Source organism: Phalacrocorax carbo, chromosome 1 (genome assembly GCF_963921805.1).
Source record: "Phalacrocorax carbo chromosome 1, bPhaCar2.1, whole genome shotgun sequence".
Classification (NCBI taxonomy): domain Eukaryota; kingdom Metazoa; phylum Chordata; class Aves; order Suliformes; family Phalacrocoracidae; genus Phalacrocorax; species Phalacrocorax carbo.
Genome location: NC_087513.1, coordinates 146,736,641 through 146,754,854, shown reverse-complemented (window position 1 = coordinate 146,754,854; position 18,214 = coordinate 146,736,641). Strand labels below are relative to the sequence as shown.

The 18,214-nt window shown below is 45.7% G+C and overlaps 1 protein-coding gene across 1 annotated transcript in view; it reads left to right on the top strand.

Moving 5' to 3' along the window:
- Nucleotides 1-18,214, top strand: part of LONRF2 (LON peptidase N-terminal domain and ring finger 2) — a 36,243-nt gene that overhangs the window by 900 nt on the left and 17,129 nt on the right. The window contains exon 2 of the mRNA XM_064438932.1: nt 16,079-16,197. Coding sequence (XP_064295002.1) covers nt 16,079-16,197 — 119 coding nt within the window. The remainder of the gene's footprint in view (nt 1-16,078; nt 16,198-18,214) is intronic.

Sequence of the window (18,214 nt, the reverse complement as noted above, 5' to 3'; positions counted from 1 at the left end):
GCGGGGCGGGGGGCGGTGGAGGAGGAGGAGGAGGGAGGAGGAGGAAGAAGGCGCGAGGCGGGGGCAGCGCTGCCCGCCGGCCCCCCGTACCCTTGCCAGGGGTGCGATTTGTGGTGAATGGTGGGAGAGGGCACCTGGGGGTGGTTTTGAGAATGAATCCTCCCAGCGGGTCTACTCAACCCCCCGCCCCAAGTGAATGGCTATTTTTGTTCCGCTGTTATTTTTGTCCTTGCTCAGAAGGTGCCTGTCGTTTAACTGCCTGCAGTCGATGACTCATTATGCAGTATTTCTAGAAAACCCGCTTTCCTATTTATGGGGAAACCATCTTTTAGTAAAGGATACGCAGTAGTGGTCGTGGTGAGCCCGACCGCGGCTTCGTGGAAGAAATTAGTGGGTGGTTCAGATTCATTCAGCTGCGTGCATCTTCAGCAAATCATAGCCTTTGAAAACACTTACCGACATATCAGTAGGCATAACGGCTCAGAAAATTATCTTGCACTGTGCAAATCATTCGAGATAAATCTGCATTTTCACTCGCGGAAATCGTCCGCCCGTGTTTTGAGTTTATAGGCATGCAGTCTTCCTACGTGCAAAGTGTTCCCTGAAGAGCCTGGGTGTAAATAAAAGAGGCATGGGCTGCCCTTCTCTCCCAAGCCGATGGCAGCCTTAGTTGATTAGAACTAGATTGTTTTCAGTCTCTGCGCCGAGTAGTAGGTGGATCCCGCTCGCTCGGTTGTAGCCTTGGAGTAATGCTTGTGTGCCTGCGTGCTCCCGTCTTGCTCGCTCCGCAAGCGGTGGGGGTGGCACAGCACCGCGGGTGCCTAAGACGCCTGGAGAGAGGCATGCAGCTGGGAATGTCACAAACCTGTAGGAGGAAAAGCTCACCTACACTGCCTGGGTGAGCAGGCGCTTCTTTATTTCAGCGCTGGGGACACGGCAGATAACTCTGCCAAAGGCGTGTCCGCCTTTGCACTAAAATTCACCAGTTTTTATACACCTGTCAAGTCACTATTATATAAATTGTTTACCATAAAAATGCATACTGTGTTCGCTATTAAATGTAACCTTTACATCGATTGGTTCCTTTGATTATATAACTTCATCAATATTCATATCCCAAAATAATCATTGGTCCCCCCTACTAATATCCACTAATTGGAGTTCTTGATATTCAAAGATGGGAAGGGTAAGGGGATTTCTAAGCAGCATCACTGGTGCATTACAGGTTTTTATAGCAAGTTTCCTTGGTTTCACCAGACTTAACAAATACAATAATCAACAAATATGGTTCCTGGAGTTACAGGATTCCAGTGAAACTCTACTATTCAATTCTTCATTGTTTCATCCAGTTTCTATTAGTTTCTTAATACAAAACAGTAACTACCTAGTGAGGTTTCTGTGGTTACAACTTTCAAAACACACGATATTCTAACATTCAATTCCTACTATAATCAAATCTGGTGATTTTTTGCAACAGGAAGAGCTGGGATCTCGGCAAATCCCCCTTGAATTTGCCGCTCCTCCAGCCTGAGTGTGATAGATGTCCGTTTTAATTGGGGAGGAAGGGGGGGAGGAGAGCCTTGGTTGTGGCAAAATCCTGCAGGTGAATATCTTCAGAACACAAATATAGAGAAAACGGTGCCCTTCCTCTTGAAGAGCTCCTTCCCTATTTTGAGTAAAATTGGCTTCCTTATTCCTAGCTTTTACATCTAGGGTTAAATGGCTGTGATTTCCCCCCCCCCCCCCCCCTTACTATTTTGTTGACTGCTGTGGAGAGAAACACATCATTATGCTAGTGCCTGACTCACTTTCATTTTTTGCCGCGGTTGCATGATAGGCATCTGAGAAGCGCGAGAGTTTGGGATAGCATAGCGTACTGTCACCTCACAGCTGATGCTGGCCGTGGAAACTGTTAGTTTGGCTATTTATACCACTTTTCCAGCTAGATGTGACAGGTTTTCAGTCCTGGCTGAGTCTTCTCTGTAAAACCATTACGCAGTTTAGCTGAAGTAATCTCTGTTAAAGTAGGGCAGGACGGAGAGCTCAAGAAGGAAGGTGAAGCAGAAGGAGGGGAGAGACTTGATGTAGGTCACTGGTGGAGGCCGCGAGTTTTCAGTATTGGAGCCTCGTAAAGCTTTGGGTTCAGGGTCCCACTGCTGGGGAAAATAGCATCTCGTCAATGCAATAAGCGCATAATATGATTTTTTTTAGAGAACTGTTTCTTGCTGTCGCATGTGCTTCTTGCTGTGTCAGCGTGGGGGTGGAAGGAGAGGGAAGATTAGTGTGTGGCTGGTGCTCACGCACAGCCTGTCCTTCGCCCTCCTGCTCCTGGGGCACTTATCTCCAGCCGTGGCTGCTGTGCGTCAGGGTCTTGAGATAACCTCCTTGCAGTGTCCTTATTTCTGTCTCCTGCGGTTTCCCAAGCACGCTGGGAATCTGTTCAGAAACTCCTCACTCTGTCAATGACACTAAAATTGCTTAATAAGATTTTTTTAAATTCTCATTTAAAATAGCAGATATCTTGCTAGATTTTGAAATCCTAAAACTCTAGACTGACATGTTGTAACGTCCCAGTTATGGATCCAAATTCTGGTTGCTGAAGGGCAGCCCACCCCCAGCCCCTTGCCTCTTTTCCTGTTTCGCCTGTGTCGATGCCATTTCTCACAGGTCAAACTGTCTGAGCTTTGTGTTCTGAAACTCTTCCCACATGCTCATCAGGTACTGCCTTTTGGCCTGCTGGAGTTGCCTTCTTGCTTTCCAGCCAAGTATCACAGTCAATAGGAGAAAAAGAAGAAAAACATGGCTCTTTTCTAACTGTTCAGGACCTCTTAAGTGTTAGCATATGGGCAACTTGAAATGCTTATCAGCCTCTGTCAGCTATTTAAGATTTTTAAAGTGTGAGAAAACAACTGCCATTTTTAACCTCGAAATGCTTACATATTACTACTGAGAGTCAAGGGTGTAGGTGTCCTTTTAATTTCTTTTTAGAGTCTGAAGGCACATGAACACAATGATTATACAGTTGCTGTATAAAGCTAGGTAAAACTCCAGGCTTCTTGGCAGGGTGCATTGATGGCAAAGATCCCCCCGTTCAGTGGGATTTTTTTTTTTTACTGGCATTTGTTGTGGAGTGCTTTCCTGCTCCATCTGCAACAACTGGCTTTGTGTGATGTAATATTAAAGCAAGTTTTCCAGTTACCGATCACTTCTCTCATTCTGGTTGCTGCAGCCTTCTGTCTTCTGATTTGCATTTTAGTTCTTGAGGTGCTTTGAGTCTAAACTATAAAAAGGCTCCTGTCACGTAGCCAGTAGGCTTATTTCCAGTACAATCTGGAATATCTGCTCCTAATTTCAGGTCTCGGAAGAGGTCTGCATGCCTTCAAGTTGTCAACTATTTCCAGCTGAACTAGTTAGTCTTGTAAAAGTGTACTCTCAGCAAGCATGTTCGTCTTTTGTCCTTAACTATCGGATCTACAATGCAAGTGCTGCTCCCATGTTCACTCTGATAGTCTGCTATGAATTCATGTGCTGTTGTGTGGCGTTCTTTTGTTGTTGGTTTTAAGATGATCAACTTTACTCTTAGATCCTTCTTAGTCCTCTTGAGATGCCCACAGCTTGGTGATCTCTGCTGTTTTAAACGAAGTTGCTGGCTTTTTTGCTACCATAGACATCAGAATAGATCCCTCATTATTGCAAGGTATCTGATTACCACAACTTCAAAGCAAGCACATGTCAGGCTGCTTGAAAGGAAGCATTTGTTTCCAGCTGGATCACTCTTTGTGCCAAGCTTTATGCTGTTCAGCCATCGTAATATCGAGTATTGTCCGAATCTCACTCTCAGGGCTGTTCCCCACACAGATAAAATTCAGAGAGATGGGGTATCAGGTGGGCTTCCTCTCTGCCATCCCTTCTCTTCTAACTGGTCTTCTGATTATATGAACTCTTAGGTCAATTAAACTGAAATATATTGTCATATATGCCTGCAGGGTTGGTGTTGTGGTTTTTTGAGGGGTGGGTGCGTGCGTGTGTTTGTGTTTGTTTTGTTTGAGTTTGGGGTTTTTTTTGTGCAGTAGGTGCCTTCTGCACCCTTTTTCCTCTCACCTGCAGCTCTCTGATGGGGGTGTTCTCTGGAGGGACTGTGCCTGGGAAGAGTACAGTTTTTGTGTATTAGGGTTTACAGACTCTTTAAGCTGTATGCCTGAATGTATAAAAAGCTAGATTTTGGTGACAAGTTAATGTAGGTATTTTGAGGATATGCTTTAGGGAGTGTATTTGAGGTTGTTTTTATTTTAGAAAGCCAATTCCCAATTACAGAGGTAAGAGGTGATAGGGAAGATAATGAATAGGGCTTTTCCCAAGTATCATGCCTAACTTTATATGGCCAAGACTGTATCATGGCAGGGGTGGGAGTACAACAACAAAGTTCACTCTTAGGGAACAGTATCTATCAAAAAATACTCCCATCTTGTGCAGATCAAATAGGAGCATATTTGTGCTAGTCTGCTGGTTTTAAAATTAGATGCTATACGCCTCTGAAAGAAACGGAGCTCTCCTCAGGGTGAGGGATCACACATGTAAGCAAACACACATGCGTGTATTAGGGGGTTTGGGTGGCTCGTGCCTTCAGCTGGCATTTCTCTGTGCCCTTTGTACTGAGACAGCCTGTTAGTACCCTGCACCTTCCCTGTACATCAGCCTGAAGACGCCTGCTTGGAGATAAAAAGCTCAGCGGTGCAGCCCTCTGATGCTTGCTGCCGCCGTTGTTGTTGGAACGGCGCTGGTGCCTGAGCTGTGTCACAGTTACAGGTCTCCAGCAGTCTCAAGCCAGCGCGTGGGGCTGCGGCTCTGCTTGGGAAGGGCTGTCCCCCTAGCTGCACCCACCTGACCCTAATCCCAAATGAGCTGCTTCGGGTGGGGAGGGATGGCTGTGCCCTGGCTCCTGTGGCGTGATGAAGCAGATGCTTGCTTGCCTGCTGCGTGCCATGCAATTGCATCTGGCTTCCAGTGAAGTGGCACACGTCGTATCTGGACACTGGCGTGCCAGGGCACTTCGTTTCTGCGTGAGGCGCGTTGGCTCTGGCATGTAATTACCCGCTGCTGCGAAGTGTCCCTTTGGAGTCTGCCAAGCCTGAGAAGCATCGCTGCCTCTGGAGAGCAGTAAAAGCCACAGCAATCTCTTGGAGTGGTTGTGTTTACTTCTGGTGCAACAGGTTCTTTCTGAGCAGAAATAGGTTTCACGTAGCTGCTCAAACTGCCCAGTGTTTTAACTTTAACCACCCAGGGAGTTCAGCAGAAGTTTGTGGGAGATAACTCCACTGTATTTTAAAACTCTGATACAGCTGAGCTTTAATGATGGATATATGTGCAAAGGGGGCCTTTTCTTCCCAAGTCCTCTGCGTGGATCTCAGCTTCCAGTGGGTAAAGAACGGTGCAGGAAAGGCCAAGGCAAGGAGGCGAGTTTGTATCAAGCCCAACATAGCGTCAGAGGTAGCATGCCCCAGAGCGAGCGAGGGAGATGCTGCTGCCTGGGTGCTGGAGATGCTGTGTCTCTCATCTCTTGAGATGGAGAGCTGCATGCTGACCCTCAGCCCACGGTGTGGTGTTTGGGGCATTGCTAGAAATAAAATATAGGAGCTTTCTTCAGCTTTGGTGGAAAGAGGAGGATCTGCTTCTCTTGGCCAGACCTCAGGGGAGAGAGGTTTCTCCTCTCTCATCCCAGCAGAGGTTCACCATAAATTGGCCTGATCCAAAAGAAAGCTTAGTGTGGCTACTCAGCATTAATTCATTTTGTGGTCAAGCAATTCATGGAAATTTATCTGGCGCCTTCCAAAATCTCTGTTCATAAGAATTGAATTAAGGGGGCATGGCAGGCCAGGAGGCAGTAGAAAAGAGCTGTAAAGGGAGAGTCAGGCATGCAAGGACAAGGTCTCAAGCGAAAATACAGTTATTCTCAAGCAGACAGAGCCTCCTGGTTTGGTAGTTCAGTGCTGGTTCCTGCTCCCTGGCCTTGCTCACCTCCTCAGGGTCACCGTACCCCCATCGCCCGCCTGTGCCAAGCATTGAGTTTGCGTGGTGAGGAGCTTGGTGCTGCCTCCATGCTCCTGAGCTTCTGGCCGCTGCTTTGCTCAGGTAGCAAGTGGGATGGTTTGATATCAGTATAGAATATCTGAAATCTGTCGTGGCCTTCTTGTCCTATCTTATTTTCTCTGGTCTGTATAGACAGTTGTTCATGTCAGTGTCTTTGCAAACAAATTCAGTTATGCTACTCTTAGTGTACTGGCTAGGTAGGTGCATAGTTGATGTATATCTTTGGCTTTTCCTTCCCTTCTATCTCCCCTTTACATTAATAACTCTTAAATAGGTTAAAAATACTAGCAGTGGTGCATGTGGAACATAATCGTGTTTTGCGGCATCTCCTGACCTTCCATACTGGCTGTTAAGACTGTTACAGCTATGGACCGTCTTAATTTGCGTAATGTTTCAGTGCAAGTTGATTCAAGAGCAACCGACCTGGATTTTCCTGCTAGCTAAACGCCAGGTTGCAGAGTTATGCTGCTTCCCAGAGAGCATGGCATAGGTAAACTTGCAACCAAGCATTCTTGGAGTTGGGCTGAGCGCTTACAGCCGTGAGTAAGATAGTTATGGGCAAGCGTTTTGCCATGCCTCAAACATTTTCTGGGGTATTTTCCTTCCAAACCTGCTTCTGAGCTGTGTCAGGTAAGGAGGGGAAGGATCAGAATTTCTTGGTGGGGTGGTGGGACATCCTCTTGGTGCTATCCTACCGCAGACCTGATGGTTGAAGGGTTTCTGTGTTAGTTGTGGGTCAAGGGCAGAAGAAGCAGAGTCCCCTTCTACAAAGGGAAGCTGCTGATCTCTCTTCAGAAAGCTGTGCTTAAATTTTCGTCACGTTAACTGATGCCATAGTATGCGTTTTACTTCTGCTGCTGTTTTCTACAGACTTGCACTCCTTAGGGATATGCTTGCACTGAAGTTGTGTGGTTCAAAGACAACTGCTAGAGAGCATCCACATGCACCCGTATGTGAATTATGTGTATTAAGTACACTTTAATGGTCTCTTGCACACTATGTCTAGAAGATTGCTATTAGAGGAATAAGGTTGGTTGTCTTTTTCTGATGTGATAAAAAAGGTTGACCAAATCTTTCTTCACAGAGTCTTCGGAACACTTTCCAGTAGTAAAATAGTAAGTCTTCAATGTTGTACCAGCCATTAAAAAAAAAAAGCCGTGGTAGACAGCTGTCATGACTCCTGGAACAGCAAATGGTTCAGTCATTTTAATAATTTATCAAAGAATATTTAATGTTGTTGCTCCTAAAGGAAAATGTGACTTCTGAGTGAAGAATGAGAGGTAGTCTTTCTGAAATGACATGCTATAAAAAACAGTAGATGCTTGCTGCTTAGAGGATTTGTGCTAAAAAAGGAACTTTCCCATCCCTCTGTAAAAGCGCCTCTTGGAATCTGTTTAAAGTGTGTCTCCAAAACCTGTTTGTTCTGTTTTACGGGGGCAGAAAAATGTGTAAAAGTAGGAGTCAAGGTTACCTAGAGACTGTTGCAGTAGTCTGAGTGTTATTTATAAACTTAAACTATTTTGCAGGCTTCTGTCCTTCAGCCCCCACCCCCCCCCTTTTTTTTTTTTAACTGAGGTGCTGCTTGAAAAGTAGTAGTAAATACTTCATATCTGACACCACTGGCAATGTGTCAAGTGCTTTGGAAGAGGAGCTCGCATTACTCCTGATTTGTAAAGAGCTCAGATCCTGTAGTTGGATGCCTGGAAGTTTTGCCTGCTTGCGGAGGGTCTGCTGAAGACAGAGGCTTTGCAGGGCTGCAAGACTAGGGTCAGGGTGGACAGGAGGCTTATTTGTCATGGGCACGAGGGGGACGAGGCATCATGCTGTACAGTAGACGGTTTTTGGATGTATTCTTTTTTTAAGTAGTTAACATTGCTCATGTAACTTAGAGTTATACACCACTTAAGATAGGGTGAGTACCCCCCCATGTATGTAACCAAGATGTAATTTTCTATAAATAATTGAACTACTTCAACAATCGTAGAGAACGAACTATACCTACATATCAGAAAGCCCTAAGAATTTTTGAAGTCTCTTCAAACGGCATATTCTGTTTTTCTGTAATAAAGTAGCACGGTATGTCTTTTGCTTTTGGAAGAAGACATTTATAGAACTGACTTGCGCTTCCTACTCTTAAAATTAGTAGGATACTGTACCGCTCCTTTTCTCTCTTGCAAATGTATTAAGTGATTGGCTCTATTTGAGTGAGGACAGAAACAGTGAGGTAATAGCTGAGACAAAAGAAGGTCCTTTTTGCAACCTGCAGAGAGTCAGAAATTCTGGGCTGGAAAAAGAGAATGTTATAGAGACCTGAAGAGTAACTGGTAGAAATGTAGCTTATGTAGAGACTGTGACAAAGTAGGCAACTAGGTAATCACCAGTAAAGTCATATTATGATAGAATATCTGGCTGTAAATTGATCTTGTTAACTGTGGTCATGGCAGACCTACTTGGCCAGTCCCACCTGGCTGTGACGCATGTGTCTTTGGAGTCTCCTTGCCATCACAGGTTCATGTGCACCTAGCGCAGCTCCGTGTTTCTGTGGGGGGTCAGGGCTTCCTTGGGCGCTGAAGAGATCAGGCAGGGGGGTTGACTTCTTGGGGTGTTTTGGTTTTGAAGCTTACTTGTTATGTCTTCAATCTGTAGGCATCTTGCTTTGGGACAGTCTCTATACCTGCTGTTTGAGAGGATACTTCAGTTCTGACAGGCTTTGGTAGGAAACCTTACCTGAACCCCGAACTAAATGCTGGGAGAACTAGTAAGCATTGAAAATAAGTCATGTTTGTGTACTTTCTTACTGGCTTTCTTCTACTACTGCCAAGCAGCCACAGACGGACTTGGGGTATGTCACCTGAAGAAGTGCCCAAATGTCCAAAGGGGAGAGTGGGAACTGAAAATACAGGGCGGAGGGGTTGATTCATCCTGTTTTATCTGGCAAGAGTAGCATGCACTGAGCAAAGTGTTGAAAGATTAGGATTTGGATAGGAGAGAGCAATAATCTAATATATTACACCTAGCTCTATGCTGGGACATGATTGAATTGAGGACTTCTGCTATACTGTGCAATTTATCAGTTAATGGGTTTGTAAGGAAGGTTTTCACTGGCTTTGCAGTTGTGGAAATGCAAACTAAACTGTAGGTTAATGTAATTGGTCTGACACGCTTCTGCCTCATGAGGCTAGAGGTACAACATGAAAGCAAGGGTGCAAAATTAGCCACACCTTCTTTGTAGCAGCTCTTCTTCCAGGTGGCATGTAACTTCCCTTACAGTGTTTCTCTTGAGTAATGATGGGAGCAGTGATTATCTGTGCTTAGCAGTGATGACAGTCCAGTTTTAAATAATGTACGGAGCTTCCTAGCTGAGGACTTACTTACTGAGCCTGAAATAAAACCACTGGAAATCCAAAGCAATTTGTCCAGCACACCGAAAAATCTGTGTTCTTACATCTGGACTTCTGAATAGCAAAATACAGAGGCCTGGGAAGAAGTTAATTCAGTCTTAAGTCATATATTCTTAATAATCCAGCTCATCTGTCACCAGTGTTCTTTCCTTCAGCTGAAGTGATAATATGGGGGAGTTTCTTGATGTCTCCCTGTCTCCCAGACCAGAGAGGACCTAGGTAAGCATGCTGCAGGGCAAAGAAGCGAGTGGGTGGATGTCCTGTATTTTTGGGTGGGACAGCAAGGGGACAGGTATGCAGCTTCAATTCTGCCAGTGAAGTGGTGGCTGTAAGTTGTTCACCCTGGTTTAAATAGGTCTCCTACTTTTTCATCTCAGTACGATTAGGTTGTATGTAGACATGAAATCCCACTCACACGTGGACCAGCTGTGTAGTGCAAACAAGCAGTACTGGAGCTGTCTGGTGGCATCTGAATCAGCTTCCCTATGGAGGTGAGGGGAAAGAAAACTTTGGCTTGGGTGGCTTTTTGAAATTTCTAATGGGCACTTCTGAAGGAAGAAAAGTATGAAGAAAAGTACTTTATATCTGCATTAAGATAAAAGAAAATTAGAAGAGCTCGATGAAAGGCAGACTCCACTGGAGGAGGAGATAAATATGTTTTATTACGCTGGCTGCGGGCAGCGTGAGTGTGGACGAGGAAAGAGGCCTTTGCGCGCACAAGCCAGCTGCTGCCTGGTGGTGCAGGCTCCAAGCGGAGAGTGGTGGTGCCCTGTGCTCCTCCTTCTTCTCTTCTTCCTCCTGCTCCTTGCTGCAGCCTATTTCAAGAGCTCCTAAACTCCTGTGCTGCTGTGTCTGCCTGTGGGTGTTGGTCAGCTGGTGGAAACAGGTGTTATGTTTGCCTGCGGAGTACTGTTTGCAAGCATCTGCTTCCTAATCACAGTTGAACCATGCTTGGTTTCAAGAGTGGGCTTACTGTGGAAGGGGTTTCCTTCTTTGCATCCTCTGTGCACTAAAACTTCTTGGATGCTTCCACTGGGGTCTTTTGGTTACTTCAGCCCCTGAAGACTGCCAGTGATGTGAATGCAGGAGGAAAAGCCATGATATCCTGAAAATATTAAGTTTTTAAAAAATCCAGTTATTAATCCAACTAAGGTAGACTGGTGAGTGAGACAATGGGGGCTTGCTGATTGCAAGTATGGATCATGTTCATTGTCCCTCTTAATCATTTTTGGGAAGCTGACCTTGTTTTTCATCTTTGCTGTAGAATGAAGTTTTACTTGAATGTCCTTACTGCTTCTGTTAATTATTTTATCAAGCATGCTCCTTCCCCTTCCCACCAACCTCACAACCCCTGTCCATCCACTTTTTGTGTGCACACTTGTCATGCTTGCACAAAGTCTGGAGGAGAAAAACTAGCTTGCTATTCAGTTCATTACTAAATCTTGCTAATTTCTCACTGAAATGAAAATAAATGTTTCGTATTTTTTTTTTAAGCTTATGAAAAGGCTTTCAATATTGAATTGTTCAGAATTGAATGCTTAGCATTAACAAAGCAAGCCCTCTCTCCAGGGGCAGAAGTTTCTTTAATATGTTGGAAACATTTCCCCTGAAGTCCTGCGCAGGCTGACTCTTGCTAGCAAGACTGAAAGGTGTTTTTGTAATGACACTATTTCTGCTGATGGGTTTAGGAAATGGGCTTAGGACTGAAACAGATTTGAATAAAATGTGCTTTTCTAGGAAGGAATGTCAGATAAGGAGGATTAGGGAGTTCTAGCAACTTTAAACTTGTTCTTCTGTGCTGAGTTCCTGGAAGAAATCTCAGCAGTAGTTTATTACAGTAAAACTTTTATCTATGGTCAGTTTTGGCAAATTCTCTAACTGCTTTAATTGCCTCCCTGGCATAAGGAGATTTTGGGGAGTCCTGTTCTCCTGTCAGCCTCCTGAACTCAAGCAGCATAGGTTCGTTTTGGTTTGTGGGTGGTTTTTTTTTTTTTTAAATACTTGAATGTTTGGGCATATCTGGAAAAGTAATTTTGGGTGTTAGCTTCTCCATAAGTAAAAGCGTAATCTAACAAACATCTGCAAATGAGTGCGAAGGTGGTGTGAGTGGAAAGTTAACCATTTTGGAAAATCCAAGCTGGCAACCACACTTGGGGTAGGCAATACTAGCCGGTCCCAAGGAGGGTCCAGGATGCAGAAGAGCCACCAAAGCCCCTCAGCTCTGGGTGCTGCTCAGGCTGGGGTTTGTCTGGTGCATGGGATTACAGCTGGGGCAAAGGGAGGGAGCTGCGTAGGAAGGCTCCCAGGACCTGTGGCTCCAAGGAAGTCTCTTGTGTTCCGGCTGCCCGGAGCCGCAGATCCTGGGAGCCTCAGTGGTAGATCCGTGATGCTGACAAGGACATAAATTTTGCTGTGCAGCTGCAGGCTCCCAGAAGAGTTTGCTTCAGGAAATGCCATCTGCTGGTATTGTGGAAACAGCAAAATTTTCTACGCTTTTCTTTTTTAATTTGTCCTGAAATAATAAGTAATTTCATAAAATAAATCTTTTCTTATTTAAGCTCCAGAAGAAAGAATGGGTGCATTATTTTAGAAAAAGCTATTGGCTATTGTGTGACTGGTTTTTTTTTTTCCCCACCCTCAATAAACTTGACAGTTATAGTATAGCGGCATCTAGCAGTGTTCACAAACTCTGTATGTCCTCAAGCATCTCCATCCACCTTCCCTGACTAACTTCTTTCACCATGGCACATCCAGTGGCATGGAACAACTCGGTATCACGGTGCTTATATAAACACTGTAGTTATTTAGGCTATAGCTGGATATTCACTTTTTCTTCCCACTGCCACACACGCTCTGAACTTGGAGGCAGCCAGCTGATGCCACAGTTCCACTGACAGAGAATATGATGTTTTCAGTCCATCTAGCCTTGCCCTGGGACCAGCTGTGTGCCCTCCCGGGCCCACCTTGCTGACAGCAGGAGGCTGGGGATAAGGGGACGTGCGGGTCAGGCGTGGAGCTGGCTTTTGTGCTGTGCCCCTGTGTCTCCGAGTGGGGTGAGCTTGAATGAAGGAGTCTGGGCACCGCTCCAGCTACAGCATCTTGTCTATCTGCTTCGTCTCCCTATAGAAAACCTGTTATACTATAGTCTTTTAAACACTGTTCTCTTTAGCAAAGCTGGGTTGTCTTTTTTTATCTTTCTCTCTGTTAACTAAACATTCCTTGCTCGTTAGTCATGAAGATGGGCCATGCCTTATGCTTTTTGATTGAGACTCCGTGAACAAGAGGTACAAGCCCAGCTTTTTCTGGTTTGCCTTGGGGGTTGGGGTTTTTTCAGTATCTTGTTATTGTCCCTTCATGTTGCGAGAGCCTTTTGGACCCTGCTTTGGGAGGAGTTGCAGCCTTTGCCTCACCGTTTTGGCTTTTTTTTGTGTGTGCTTAAAACTTTTGCAGTGGAGACAAGATCCCAAAAAAAGAAGCTGTTGTCTCTCCGAGTCTGCTGAATGTATGAACTGTGCTGAAAAGTGCTAGGAAGTGTCAGCGTGGCTGAAGTGTGCAGTAGTGAACAGAAGCAGGAAGCCGGCTTGCCTGCCCCCTAATCTCACACTGCTTCCTTTCCCCTGTGGTGCCAAAAAATACCCCACCCACTGCGCTGCCTGGCTGCCGACGCACCTACCGCTGCTTCCTGCACCCACCTCCCTCAGCGTACTCTGCACAAATGCCCTGCAGCAGATACGATGATGGAAATATGCATTTGTATTTAATACAAACAGAAACAGACTGTTTAAATGGTAGCTCCATTAAATAATTTTGTATCTGAGCATCTACTACAAGAAAAGCTTGCTTCTGAAGATCTTAATTGTTTTCAATTTCATTTAATTTGCAGTCTTTTTAAGAATTACCAGCTAAAAGTGTCATGCAGCAGGCTGTATGTGTAATACTGGAAAAAACCCCAACCAACACACAAAATGCCAATACCATACAAAAAAAAAAAACCAAACCCCAGTGTGAACTAGCTCTTGCAGAGCTCCCTATTTTAGGTGTAGTCTTTAGCTGTCACTGTCTGGGACTGCTGGGGTGGCAGCAACCCTGGGATGTCATTCTGCAATTAGTGTATCTGGAGTCAGTCCACACTACAGCCAAAAAAGGCAGCAGTCCTTGCTGCTGCTTTCTTTCTCATCCTTTGTCCTGGCACTCGTGTTTGCGTGGCTGTACAGTGAACCAGTTGAGGGGAAACTGATCCTCTTTAAACCTTTTTATTTATTTGTTTTTATTGGATTAGCTTTCAGTCAATTGGTTCCTTGTCTGGTTCTCTGTGCAACCACAGGAACCTGGTTTGTTGTGCGAGTGCTAGTGTCAGCTCAGGGGAGGGGAGGAGGTGGAAGTGGGGTGTTAAGTAGTCTTGGGCCATCCCTCCTGGTAGGTGCTTGACTTTAATGAGCACTTGCAGCAGTTACGAGCTTATTCTGTGTGTCCATGCACGCTTGGGTCTGTGCCCAGGCTTTGTATGGGCAACGTGCTCTTACTGAGGACGTGTTTAGGATGCTCGTGCCGAAGTGAGGTGCAAACAGTGAAGCCAAAGCAGGCTGGAGAGAGCAGAAGGGGTATGGAGATGAGCCCTGCACAGGGACAAACAGGAGGTGACACCTTGCAGGAACAGTCTTGAGAGCTTAGAGGTAGAGTTTAAAATTTGTAGAAATGAGGCAGCGCTGTTTCTTGGCAGACCTTGGAACCTTTTTGAAGTTTAATCTCAGTTATGACAGTTTTAATCAGCTCATGTTTGGGTAAGGGCTACTGCACCATCCAGCAGCCAGCCTCCAGCCCTCCGGAGGCCTTTCCTGGCATGCAAAGAACAAGAGTGACCAAGAGCAAATCACACCTAAATCTCGCCTCCTAAGATAACTGCTTTGGTGGACAAAGAGAAGAGCACTGTTTGGGGCTTTGTGGTTTTTTGCAAGGTTGCTGAGGCAGCCTGCCGCAGCACCCTCCTGTGGGATGGGTGGAGAGCTGGCTGGGCCTTCAGGGGCACAGGGTGGTGGTTAGTGGCTTGAGGGCTGCTGGGTGGACGGCTACCAGTGGCATTGCTCAGGTGTTGGTAATGGGGCTGACGCAGTTCAACACCTTGTTAACAACCCCCATGAGTGGGCAGAGCACGCTGTCAGCAAGTTTGTCCCTGACACCAGACTGGGGGAGGAAGCAGTGGTTGACACGCTGGAGAGCAGGGCTGCCATTCAGACCAACATATGGGCATGGGCTGGCTGGTCTTGCATACTTCAGCAAAGGCAAGTGCGCCTGGGGTAAAGTAATCGCATGCAACAGGATAGGATGGGCAGGAGCAGTGCTGCAGAAAAGACCTGGAGGTCCTGGTAGCCAGGCTGAACATAGATCAGCCAAGGTTTTTCCGTGGTTCTGTCATGGTTTAGCCCCATTCAGCAGCTAAGCACCACCCAGCCACTCGTTTGCTCCCTCCATCCCAGCGGGATGGGGGAGAGAATTGCAAGAGCCAAAGTAAGAAAACTCATGGTTTGAGATAGGAGCAGTTTAATAATTAAAATAAAATAGTAATAATAATATTGTAATGAAAAGGAAAAAAAAAAAAGAGAAAAAGAGGAAAAACCCAGGGGAAAAAACCTTAAGTGATGCAACCACTCACTACCTGTGGAACGATGCTGCCAGCCCCCTAGCTGCAATCGCTGCTTCCCAGCCAACTCCCCCCAGTTAATATACTGGGCATGATGTCATGGTAGGAATATCCCTTTGGCCGGTTTGGATCAGCTCTCTTGGCTGCATCCCTTCCCCTCCCGGCTTCTTGTGCACCCAGCAGAGCACGGGAAGCTGGAGAAGTCCTTGAGTAGTACAAGTGCTACTTAGCAACAAATAAAACATCAGTGTGTTACCAACATTATTTTCATACTAAATCCAAAACACAGCGCTATATCAGCTACTAAAAAGAAAATTAACCCTATCCCAGCCGAAACCAGGATGGGTTCTATGAAGTTGTATGTTGGAGCTAGATTTCCATCTTAAAATGTGTTATGGAGACCTTAGGAAAGGACAGAATAATAATATTGGTAATCCACGCAAACAGAACAGTTCATGTGTGTGTGGGTGCTGAGACAATGTGTGTGATCATGAGAGGTTTGCCTCTAATGCAAGGGCAGGGTACATGGGTGGAAATGGATATGAAATGTGAAGGCCGCATGCGTTTTTCTTAATGAGTGGCTTACAGGAACGTTTTAGATGAAGTCTTGCGTTGGTAATTTCTTTCAAGCAGAGCCACACTGGGGCTTTTTTCCTTTTTGCATTCTTAAGTGTCCTGTGAGCAAGGGGAGGGAAAGAGCAGGTGGCATCCTGTGTGTGCATATGAAATCTGTCCTGCTAGGTAAAATGCAGTGGTTGCTTCCAGGCTGAGGAGTATATTTTGGGAAGAAAAAAAGGAAGGAATTGCCTTTTTTCTGTTACAGGAGAATATAAACGTAACTGTTGTGCAGTAGTGCTTTTTAGGTTACTCTGGCTGGAAATTAGGTTACTGTATTTAGTATGTACTAGTGCTTCTTTTAATGGAGTTCCTTGTAACTTTTTTTGTTTTCCAGCTCCTTGCAAGTGTTCACTAATAGCACAACGAGCAGAACTCTGTTTGTCGATGAAAAACTACCAGCAAGCTCTTCACGACGCGGATGTCCTCTGCCGAAACAAACCCCACTGGCCTGCGGTACGGTGCTTGCATGTACCAAATTAAAACTGCTTGTTCTTAGGGCTTCTCTCTGTGGTGGGGGACAGTGCTTCTGAGGGCATTGTTGGAAGAACATTGTGGCATTATCAGAGCTGGGAATGTCTACCAAAAGCTAAGTTCTTCATAGGACGGGTCTTGGAAGGTCCTTAGCATGTCTCCAGCCAGGGATTTCAGTGGTGGGCAGCTGGTGATGAGGTTTTGTTTGTGCTGGTGTACGTCAATCTGTTGGGGTTAGTGCTGCAGCTTGGCAGCAGAATCGGGTCCGTAAGGCTCCAGCAGCAGGATCGCCCTGCAGTTCCCTCTGGAATGGTGTCTCCCAGGCAGTGGGCAGTTTTGACAACCTGCTGGCCAATGCGTCTTTCTGAGAAGCACCCCAGACTGTATTTCAGGATTATTTCTTTTCCCCTTTTAGTACTAAGAGTTCATATCTGTGATTCCTATCTGTGTCATGGTGATTCATAGCAGAGGTTGGGATTTTTTTTTCATAACGAGAGGAGGTGCTACAAGGAGCACTGGTTCATGGGCAGTCTGAAGCAAGCATCAGAAATAATGCTTTGAGAGAGAAATGGAAGAAGCATGTGGTGCCTGTTATTACCACCAGTTGCCTGAGGCTAGACTGCGTGTCTGAGAGCTGGCCCCACCTAGGATTATACCTCCAGTCTCTCACCCGTCAGCAGCAAAACTGCAGCACAGGTTTGACCATATAAAGCCCCTGGGTGCTACCTGGAGACACGGTAGCATGGGGAACTGGGGAAGGATTTTAGGTAGACCTTGGCTTCGCTGTGAAGACTAAGGAGGTGTTGCATGAACCCTTTGGCCACCTGCCTCAGCACGGGGGCTGCAGCTAGCTTTTTCTTTGCAGCTGGGGAGGGCGTGGGGTAAGCTGTCTGAAGCATCTAGTTTCTGACAAGTTAGATACTTGTCTCTGACAGCTATCTGTCTTGTCACCCATCAAAATCTTTCTTATTTGAAGGCAGTTCATAGTCTTCCCCCTGCCTCCAGTTTGGCTCTCTGTCTAGGATCATTTCTCATCAAGTCAGGAATCCATCTCAGGTGGCGTTGGCTGGGTTTCTGTGCGGAGGGAGATAGATGAATTACGCATGTTCAAATGTTTTCTTGAAGTGTCTTCTCTGTTTGCCTTGAATCCATGGAAATGGGATATGTGTCAGTTGTAGGCAGATAAAGATTTCATTAATCACATATCTGAAGAATGCTAATTGAGAATGAAATTTGTCATCATGGCATAACCAGCAGTGTCACAGTTGCATTTCACTTGTGCTTGCGTGTGTGTGTGAGAACTTCCATGTAAGCTACACTGATCCTGAATCCATGTTCTCCAGGAATTCTGGGCATCTGCTTTGTTTAGTATCTTGTGGCATCTCATCCAGTGGCAGAGATTAGCTTTAACATGCGCTGTGTAGTTAAAAATAAAATGTAAAATTTGGAAAAATTGACCATAAAATCAAACTGATTCTGGGAGTAGCTCCTGGGAGGGAAGCTTTCACTTGCCAGTACCTTTTGGCTTTTTGGTAACTGAAATGCAGTGGCTTGCTGAGTTCCTGGTGAAGCTCTTGGGTCTACTGTAGTCATTGAGCAATAGACAAGTTGGTTTCTTTTCAGTTGCTATGAAAACCAGGTCCTTGGCCTCTCTGAGGCAGGGAGAAGTTTCCACTTGTACTTTTATGTGGTAGGTAGAAACAGATGCCCTCCTGCCTAGATCCTGCCTGCTGCACAAGGTCTTGCCTGGACCTTACCCTTCAATCCAATGCTTATTAGGGTGTGTGAAGATAGGAAAGGGAAGGTGGCAGCAGTAGTCTCTGAAGTGTAGGGGCCTCTAGTCCCTGGGCCTAACTTCTGGTGTGAATCTGCAGGTAGTTTGTCCATAGACAGCACAGCTCAGTCCTCCCTTGCAGTTTGGATAAAGAAATTGTTCTTGCAGCCAAGAGAACAAGGCCAAACAATCTTGTAGCCTTCCCAGTGCAGTGGAGTAATCTTG